This window comes from Saccopteryx bilineata, chromosome 3, assembly GCF_036850765.1.
Source record: "Saccopteryx bilineata isolate mSacBil1 chromosome 3, mSacBil1_pri_phased_curated, whole genome shotgun sequence".
NCBI classification, from domain to species: domain Eukaryota; kingdom Metazoa; phylum Chordata; class Mammalia; order Chiroptera; family Emballonuridae; genus Saccopteryx; species Saccopteryx bilineata.
The window spans coordinates 147872110-147882030 of record NC_089492.1 but is presented as its reverse complement, the minus strand read 5'-3'; the positions used below and the strand labels follow the sequence as shown (position 1 = coordinate 147882030).

Here is a 9921-nt window from a genome sequence, read left to right as displayed (position 1 = left end):
GTTTATTTGCATGATGATGTGTGTGCATAATGTCTCAGCTCACTGCCACTTGACCTTCCATGAGAGAATTATTGCAGTTTACCTTCTCCCAGAAGTTACAGTTCATCTTCTTCTTTGTGTGTGAGTGTGTTTTTTTTTAACTTGGTTGTGAAACCAGCCGGGAAATTTCTCATTTTTCCACTTCTGTTTTTGAAGGCCATAAAAGAGTGAAGGAGAAACTGGCAGACATACCTCCTCTGTGAAGCACACAGGCTATTCCAGAACTCTGTTCTCTCCAGCCAGTCTTCACTGCTCAGGTATGACTTTAACTCATTTTTTATGACGAGATCCTAAGGGCATCTCTCTGTCTCCCCCTCTCTCAGTCTCCTCCTCTCCCTCTCTCCCTCTCTCCCTTGCTGCCTGAGGCTGGACTTTTTTGCACAAATGCTATGTGTACTGTTATGCTATGACTTAAGAAATATTCTGGAAATGCACATTGCTGATACCTAAGAGGTCAGTGTCAAAGCCCCTGTTCCAGATCTCTTGATTTGAGTTTGGTTTAGTAAATGTTTCCCTCTGGAGACAAAAGGAGGAGGCTCTTTTATGCATTTGTTTGTTCTTTTAAAGATTGTTTCCTTGCAGGCTAGCTATGTACTGGGTGCTGAGGGAAACTCACTCATAAAGGCAGCCCTTACTCCGTGGGACCTGGCATGGTAAGGGTTACTCGTTTTCCCCTGTTTACACAGGTTTTTGAAGCAGCCATGGCAGCAGTGCCTGAACTGAACAATGAAGTGATGGCTTACTACAGGTCAGTGGGGAGACAGACCGGGAATGCAAACAGGGCTTGCCTTTCCAGAGTGAAGTGCTGTCTGTGTGTGGAGACCAGATTTGTCCCCCAAACTGTCCCTTTCAGTGGCAAGCAGGGGTCTAAATTAACTTGGTTTAAACACTGATTTCGTGCAACAAGTCCAGCCTTAGGATCCACAGTTATCCCTGGTGCTGCTGCAGGGGCTTCCTGCAGATGGCAAGCAAGAAAAGATGCCAAGTGGATGGGGTGGTCCAAGGGACCTCTTGGCAAAGCCTGACTTCAGGAGAGGGAAAGCTTAGATTTTAACGGTGCTAGACATTAGGTCCCACTAGGAGTACCCAGGCCTGCCCTGCCTCCTGTGAGCTCCACGCATCTCGCCATGAAACTTACCAGCTCCCAGCAGCTTTTAGGGGCATGCTGCTTGTAATTTCCTATTAACAGTGAAGACTGTTTGCAGGAAGGAAAATAAACGTGTCTGGGAGAGATAATTAAGCAGTGTTTCTGTTTTTATTACAGTGACAACGAAAATGACCTGTTCTTTGAGGTTGATGGCCCCCAACAGACTAAGGTGAGACTATGAGCTTAGTGTCCAACTCATGGAGGGGTACTGACCTGGGAAAGGTTCAAGGAAAAAGGTTCTGGGCCACCTGGATTCTGTGGTATGATGTGATGGAATGACTTACAGGTCTTCCAGTAAGACAGGTGCAGGCTACACTGCATGCAGACCTGGCCGCAGTGTGGCTCGCACGCCACACAGCCACTCACTAAGGCATGGTGATGGCACCAGGCTCGCAGAAGGAGGAGGGGATGACAGCAGTGATAAGGTTTGCTATGTAATATCAGAAAGATGGCCAAAGCTTCAACGCAAACTTGATTCTCCTTTTAGGAAAGGGGCTCAGCCTACATTACTCATGGTAGCCAAGTTCTGAGGCCCAGAGGAAATGACCTTGAGAGTTACTGTGTCCCCTTTTAAGGTGGAATCATGTTTTTCTTGCTGGAGTGGAGTTTATGACAAGATGTGGATGGTATAAACAAAAAGATGAATTGGGAGTTGAGAGAAAATCATTCACTTGGTGTTTGACCTTGGACATGTCATTCTACGTTTTAAGGCCTCACCCAAAATGTTTTAAAACCAGCATAACTGGTTTAATCCTGCCCATAGCAGGGTGTGGTTTCTCTGTCTGGCCCTCTGTTTCTCCCAGCAGCCTGGCTCTGTCAGTGGAACCTGCGCTCTGGGCAGGAATTTGTCTTATAGTCAGCGTTCCCCTTTGCCATGAGAGGTCTCTTTAACTATCTCTCAAGCTTTTAAACCATTGTCACGCCTCAGGACAACCTTAATATAGGTACACAGTTTCTCTGAGTAATGAATGGCAAAGTGAAAACACACTTCACAAATAGTAACCACTTTTAATTTATTTGCTGAATGGTTATGAAATAGCATTCTGGGGCGGGGTGGTGGTGGGGGGAGAGAACTTACTTAAAATAATTAGAAACTTGTTGAGTGAGTGTAAGTGTATAGAAAATATTATAGGTCATCACTGACAAAAAATTTAAATGCATAGTGTTAGAGCATTAGAGATATAACAAGGTATAAAGTTTAAGAAGGCAGAAGTTATGGTTAGTGGAGAAGGTATAAAAAAGATACACAAACTACAAATGGGATTTGCTCCAAAAGAATACCATATTGGGCATCAGAAAGCACAAATTCTGGCCTCTAGCCTGCCACATACCCTTGGGTAAGCCACTTAACCTTTCTTGGTTTAGAGAGATGAGATTTTATTGTTAGGAGCTCAGTTATCTCTAAGGCCCCTTCTGCCTCTCTGATGACAAAAGGGAGTTCTCTGGCCCGACCCTAGCACACTCACTTCCTTGGTCTTTCCATAGTGCTCCTTTCAAGACCTGGCCCTCAGCTCCCTGGGGAATGAGAGCATCCAGCTGAAAGTCTCCCACCAGCTCTGCAACACGAGGTTCAGGCAGGGCGTGTCAGTCATTATCGCTGCGGAGAAGCTGAAGAAAATCCCCAATGTCTGCTCAGAGACCTTTCTGGAGAACGACCTGAGGAGCCTCTTTTTCTTCATCTTTGCAGAAGGTACCTAATGAGAGCTAAGGGCAGACAAGAGATCTCCATTACTTCCTTCTCAGCATCCATAAGTCAATGGTCAATTAAACTTCCCCCGAAGCTGAAACCCTTGTGAATTAAAAGGGGTGACATAGTAGACCTGACAGGCTCAGGGGTCACATGTCAGACCTGGAAAGTGTGGTAACCCGGAGTAACCATCCAGGGTGGTCTGATTACAAATCCCTAACTGGGTAGGTCAGGGCACTTCATCAAATCCTAAGTCTGTAGCTCCCTTAGCAACTTCCCTCTTTGCTTATGGAGCCCAGTCCATTGTTCTTATGCTCCTAGCAGAACACATTTTGAAATGTCAGAGTAATTTTCTTTTCCTACCCTTTGGAGGCACAACTGCAGGCACCAAAGCATGAGATCACAGAACCCCTCATTGTCATCTTGTCCCCCTCATACATCTCTATGTCTCTGTATGCTGTAAACGTGAATTATTAACTATGCTGTGCCCACCAATGTAAAATGTGTCTTTCCGTTTTGTTTTTTGTCCAGTCCTAGAGATTTCTGCATTTTGCTTTCTCCTGCCCCCATAATCTACCACCAATGAATTTCAACCTTCTTAACTTAGGAACAAGTGAAAATAGGAGAATTATTTTGGCAGAAATCACCCTGAATATAAGCAAATTCAACTAAGATCATTGGGTCTATGATCTTCATACAACGTCAGGATGGTTAATTCTTTCACGGACTGCCACAAAATTCCTGGCAGACGAGTCTACAGACCACCAGTCTACAGACCGATGGTTAGAAAACACTGGCCTAGAGTAAACTGAGACTAGAAAGCCAGACCAGGATAAACTAGGAAAGCCAGAAATATTGGTAGCTCCTTTTAGGGAAAATCCAGGACAGGCAGGTAAACCAGCAGTTGTATACATTCCTTCAACTAGAACAGAATTAAGGACTCTAACTAAAGATTTCCCTGATCCTCACCAAGACCCTGTTGGGTTCACAGAGGAATTTGATTTGACTGTAGAACATATGAAACTAGGAAGTTGGCTGATCAATTAACTAAAACTATAAGAAGAAAGAAAGAAAGAAAGAAAGAAAGAAAGAAAGAAAGAAAGAAAGAAAGAAAGAAAGAGAAGAGGGAAGGAAGGAAGGAAGGAAGGAAGGAAGGAAGGAAGGAAGGAAGGAAGGAAGGAAGGAAGGAAGGAAGGAAGAAGAAAGAAAAGAGAAAAAATAGAAATAGAAAATAAAAAGACAAAGGTACTAAAATTATGAATTTACAACTCCAGCAATTAAGCAATCAGGTCAGACCTCCCCAAAGGTCTTTTAGATAAGGGGAAAAAGGAGTCTGCTTTTGTGGTAAAAATCCAGGTCATTTTAAGAAGGATTGTAGAAAACTGAAATGAGATTTAGAAAAAGAAGAGAAACAGAAGCAAGCATAGAGCTGTTCTGAGGATTCCATGAAGACATTTCCCCTTGTTCTTACCAATACATTAAGAGAAAATTGAAATTAACATAAAAGGAGAAACTCAAAGGCCCTTTAATTCTAATGTATAAAATGAACTGCAAAACTGTCATTCTCTGGAGCATTTTCTCAATCTGTTGTTATCTTGCTTCTGGGCATGTCCTCAAATTCTTAGTTTAGATAAATTCTTATAAAGCTTTCTACAGATTTGAACATTCTTTCATCAGTATCCTTTAAAGTACTAGGCTCATCAATGAGAGGGAAACAGAGAAACCTAGACACAAAACTGATTGTCTCTTTAGTTGAAACTATTCTTTAAATAAGACCTTAGTAACTATTCATATTTGCAAATCACTCCATCATTCTCAAGGTCCTTACTCTTACATTATCTCCTGCACATCTCACATCTTGTTGGGCCAGTATTATTGGATCACCATTTTACATGTCACTCTATTGCTCATCCATAGCAAGCAATAGCACTGAAACTTGAACCCATCTCTTATGGTGCCACATCCGATGTTCTTACCCATCCCTACTTCCTCCCCACCGTGTTCCAATTTCTTGAACTGTGCATGTCCTCCAACAAGTTCAACTCCCCTCATCAGGCCTGCCCTTCTCGTTTTCTACCTAAACAATGCATGTGCTCCACATTTCAGAACCCATCGACTGCACGTGGGAAGACGATTGTGTGAGTGATGCAGCCTTCCTATCGCATAAGTGCAGACTATGGGACAGAAACCAAAAACCCCTGGTGCTGTGTGGACCGCATGAGCTGCAGGCTCTTTACCTCAACCGACAGGACATGCACCAACAAGGTAACTGGGACATCTTGATCCCTCTCTTGGCATCCTGACATTTTCAACAAAGTAGAACATTAAGGCAAATTATCAATATCAGTGAAAAAAATGTTATAAAAAATATATAAGCTTTTCATCTGGGTCCCAGCAATGACACCAGGTTAATTCCCTTAGTACACTTATTTTCCTGCAAGAGATGTAACTGAGAGATCAGACTGCTCAAGCACACAGAGGACCATGGTCCGGCCAAGTCATTTAATGAGAGTACAATGTCAGCGCTTTCATTAGAAAGGGGTTACTTGATAGACGTGACCTAACTTCCTGTGGGTTCTTTTTTCCTGTTGTTGAGGTTGAAAGTAGAACGGTGAAGAGATACTGTGCCCATCTCCATTCCCAGTCCTGCCCCTGTGCCCTAACACATTTCCCACATGACGCCAGATAGGTCCTTCCAGGGAAAGTTCCCTGACAAGCAGGAAATGTTATCTCTGTGCTGTAACTGGCATATCTTCCAAGTCTGGGGAGCTCATTAGTTGTGGGGTCTGCCTGACACCCTGACCCCATGGTGGAATCCTGTGTGGAGGGATGTGGCCAAGAGAGCAGCTGAAAGGAGCAGCCTGTTCTCTTCCAGGGCTGCTGACCTTGGAGAGTATCACCACTGGGGGAAGCTTCCTGCTCTCAGCCAAGCCAAGACAATCCTTTTCTGTCAGAACTGCATTGTGAGCGTGCCCTTGGGGCCTCCAGATGATACAGTTGTGACTAAGAAAGATTAAAATGAATGTCTATCTTTGCAACCACTTTTCCCAGCTAAACCTCTCCTTGCCCAAGTTTTTCCCACTTGCTGGTCTACATTCTTAAAACAGACTTGTGCCTGATTTTGGGGGGGAGCCCAGCTTGACTGCTTTTCTTTCCTTTCATATTGATCAGATGATTTTCTGATTATGAGGAGAGGTCCATCACTGGCCAGAGACAAGATGGTTAGACCCCCTAACTCTTCACTGCCACTGTGATGAGGCTTTGTGAAGCCACCAGACCTTCTCTGGGAAAAACTGGAATAAATCAAATGAGCCTGCTACAGTCTATGAGAATCCATAAGAAGGTTCCTACAAAGAAGGCTAAATTGTACGGGTCCTGGGTTTGGGGCTGAGCATCCCTGACCACAAGGCCTCTCTTCTTTCCCTAGTGGTGTTCTCCATGAGATTAGTGCCAGGAGAAGAAAGTAACAAGATACCTGTGACCTTGGGCATCAAGGAAAAGAACCTGTACCTGTCTTGTGTGATGAAGGACAAGCCCACCTTGTATCTGGAGGTAAGTGAGAACCAGAGGCTGAAGGCCCTTCTCAGCTCCTCTGAAACACACTAGCTGTCACTGACTTCTAAGACAACCACCTTCTTCCCCAGAAAACCTGGGAGCAGATCTATTTGACAATTGTGCACAAACATAAATAAATTTAATGTAATTGTTAAATGCACAAAATATTCACTTCCACTGCAGAGAATTAAATCATTTTGCTGATGTTTTGCCCTGTCACCACCCAATAGATTAGGCAGTGCTGCTTCATTTGACAGATGACACTTTGGGCAGTTAATAAATTCAAAAGAAAAAATAAATAAATTCAAAAGACCTGTCACCTGTTGTCATCTCCACTTCACTCCCCAAATCACAATCCCTCCCACTCCCCAGCTTTCCCAGCAGAAGCTTCATCTCCAAGTTGAGGTCATTCTAGCCAAAGCCATTACAAAAAAGTACAGCAGAAGTCCCTAGAAACTAAGTACTCCTAAAAGATTAACCTAATTTTCATTTTTTAAAATGCCTACCTATACTATTCTCCTTACCATTTGACACTCAGTTTCAGAAAAGGGTAAGAGCTCCTGATTCAGCCACCACAGGGGAAGTTGGGTTCACAAAGATAGCTCAGGAGTCTGGCTCCTGGTCCTGGCTCTTCAGTTTCCTCTCTAACTGACCCAGAGAATAGCTCTACCAAAGTGTCTTTGCTCCTTCCTTCACAGGCATTTTTCTTCTGTTTTGTTGCAGACAGTAGAACCCGAACATAAGTTAAAGACAAAGGAAAAGCGATTTATCTTCAACAAGATAGAAAATAGGAACAAGGTAGAATTTGAGTCTGCCCTGTACCCCAACTGGTACATCAGCACTTCACAAGCAGAACAGACTCCCGTCTTCCTAGGAAATAGAAGAGGTGGTCAAGATATAACTGACTTCACCTTGGAATACTTGTATCAATGAAGAGCCCTGGACTCAGAGGGCCCACATGTGCTAAGTAACCCCAAGGGCTGCAGAAGGGTTTGAGCACGCAGGCGGATTGCACTTCACTGTTGTCTAGTCAACGCCCTCCCCTACATTAATGCTAAGGAGACCAGCCAGAAGAAGCCCCCTCCTCCCTGTACCAATTCTTAGCCCCAGGCCTCTCTTGTCTCTCTGCTTACACAAAGCCAACCTTCACATCCGGTTCAAAGAAACCCTCTGGCCTTTGCACTTAGCTTCCAATAAGCAACCATTTAAACTATCTATCTATTTATTTATTTATTAATGATAAATTAATGATCTATTTAATTTAGTTCAAGGGGATCAAAAAATGGCAGTTTCTGCAAAAGAGCCCAGTCTTCAATATCTAAGGAACCAATTTAATTTGAATGAGTGTGCTGTCTCTATATCAAATCCTTTCACCAGGTTGAATAAGCTCAGATTTCATTTTATTATTTTAGGATTTTATTTATTCATTTTTAGAGGGTGGGGGAGGAAAAGGAAGCAGCAGCTTCCATATTTGCCTTGACCACACAAGCCTAGGGTTTCGAATCAACAACCTCAGAGATCCAGGTTGATGCTTTATCCATTGTGCCACCACAAGTCAGGCAGTTCAGATTATTTTAATAGGAATAATTCTAAATGAGTCTGAAATAAATTTCACTGAAAAATAAAATTGTTTCTATGCCGTAATTGACTTTTCTTGGCTCTGACACAGAAGATGGGAGCTGACCGCCTGCTCTCAGTGAGTGCCCCGAGTACCTGGAAACATCCCTGACCAGCAGAGCCACCTCCCACTCACCCCCTTTGTTTCTCTTTTTCAACAAAATGATATTTAGTACAGAACGTTTATCTGAAAACAAGATCAGCCAAAGCATTATAGGGACTGAGGTTGTGGAAATGGCTGCCGATAATTTCTCTACTCGTTTATTCAACAAACATTTATTAAGCAAATGCTATAGACTAGTTCTAGGGGTGGGAAGCACAGAAGCAAGAAAGGTAAGGCATTCCCAGTTAGACATGAGAGGCAGAGATACACAAGCAAAATGAGGGTAACATGACAAGTAGAGGTGACCCGGTAGGACAGGAGCAGTCAGGGAGCATGACAGATCTGCTGTGAAGGACAGAGTGTCACAGAGGGCAACAGATGAGTCAGGCCTAAAAAGATGAGCAGCAGTCCCCCACATAGAAAACAAAGACAGGCCCTGGCCGGTTGGCTCAGTGGTAGAGCGTCGGCCTGGCGTGCGGGGGACCCAGGTTCGATTCCCGGCCAGGGCACACAGGAGAAGCACCCATTTGCTTCTCTACCCCCCTCCTCCTTCCTCTCTGTCTCTCTCTTCCCCTCCTGCAGCCAAGGCTCCATTGGAGCAAAGATGGCCCGGGTGCTGGGGATGGCTCCTTGGCCTCTGCCCCAGGCGCTAGAGTGGCTCTGGTCGCGGCAGACTGTCAGAGCGACGCCCCGGAGGGGCAGAGCATCGCCCCCTGGTGGGCAGAGCGTCGCCCCTGGTGGGCGTGCTGGGTGAATTCCGGTCGGGCACATGCGGGAGTCTGTCTGACTGTCTCTCCCTGTTTCCAGCTTCAGAAAAATACAAAAAAAAAAAAAAAAAAAAAGAAAGAAAGAAAGAAAAAAGAAAACAAAGACAAAGGCACTCCCTACCGGTGGAGGGACCGGTGTGAACAAAGGCATGGAGGTGTAAGAATAAATATGCCAGGAGAGAACCTTCAGGATTACAGAAGTCACCGGAAGCAAATTCAAAACACAAAACCTAGCCAGGGGAAAAGCAGCTGTTGTAACTTGTATCTCAGACAAAGGAAGAATTTGCTTAGTATGTAAAGAGTTTCCTCAAAACATTAAAAAAAAAAAAAACAGAAACAAAAATTTAACAAAACAATAGGCAAAAATCCAACAAAAATGTGTTAACAGTCTGTCAACAAAAAAGGAAATACTGTTAGAGCTTGGACAGTAAAAGGTGTTCAATATATAAAATAGTATATATAATCTATTATAGTAAAATAGATTAACAGCTCTTTGTGTACCAATGTTTATTCAGATTACAAATAACAAAAGTTCCATAGCAACTCTGTAGGAAGACCTCCACTCTTAAGCATTACAGGTGGGAGTGTAAATTGGTGCAACTACTACAGAGGAGAATTTTATAACAACCATGAAAATGACAAATGCATACCCCCTTTGGTCCAGCAATTTCACTTCTAGGATTTACCCTGCAGATGAACATGAAACTGGAAAAATGACTGCAGGTCTGGCTGCCTGTCACCATGGAAACCAATTACATGACACAGGTGCTAGTGAGAAGAGGCTTATTCAGGTGCCAGCCACCTGAGAAGATTGGGGGCTCCTACCCTCAAAAACTCATCTTCCTCTTTTGGTGCAGACAGGGATTTTTATAAGAGAGAGAAGAAAGGGGAATAAAGAAAAATAGAATAAAAGAATCAAAAGGAAGGAATTGAGAGATCTTTGCTGGGGGAACACAGCACAGTGTGTTCAGAGAAATGGATGAAAGTCATCAACTCTCAGGAGCTG

General features: G+C 43.7%; 1 protein-coding gene across 1 annotated transcript; it reads left to right on the top strand.

Annotated features, from left to right (window-relative positions):
- The first annotated feature begins 211 nt into the window (after nucleotides 1-211).
- Nucleotides 212-8055, top strand: IL1B (interleukin 1 beta). Its single transcript, XM_066264821.1, has 7 exons — nucleotides 212-296; nucleotides 726-787; nucleotides 1304-1355; nucleotides 2672-2876; nucleotides 4980-5138; nucleotides 6301-6425; nucleotides 7152-8055. Exons 2-7 carry the CDS (start codon nucleotides 741-743, stop codon nucleotides 7359-7361), a joined length of 798 nt encoding a protein of 265 aa, XP_066120918.1. The 5' UTR covers nucleotides 212-296; nucleotides 726-740; the 3' UTR covers nucleotides 7362-8055.
- The last annotated feature ends 1866 nt before the right edge of the window (nucleotides 8056-9921 follow it).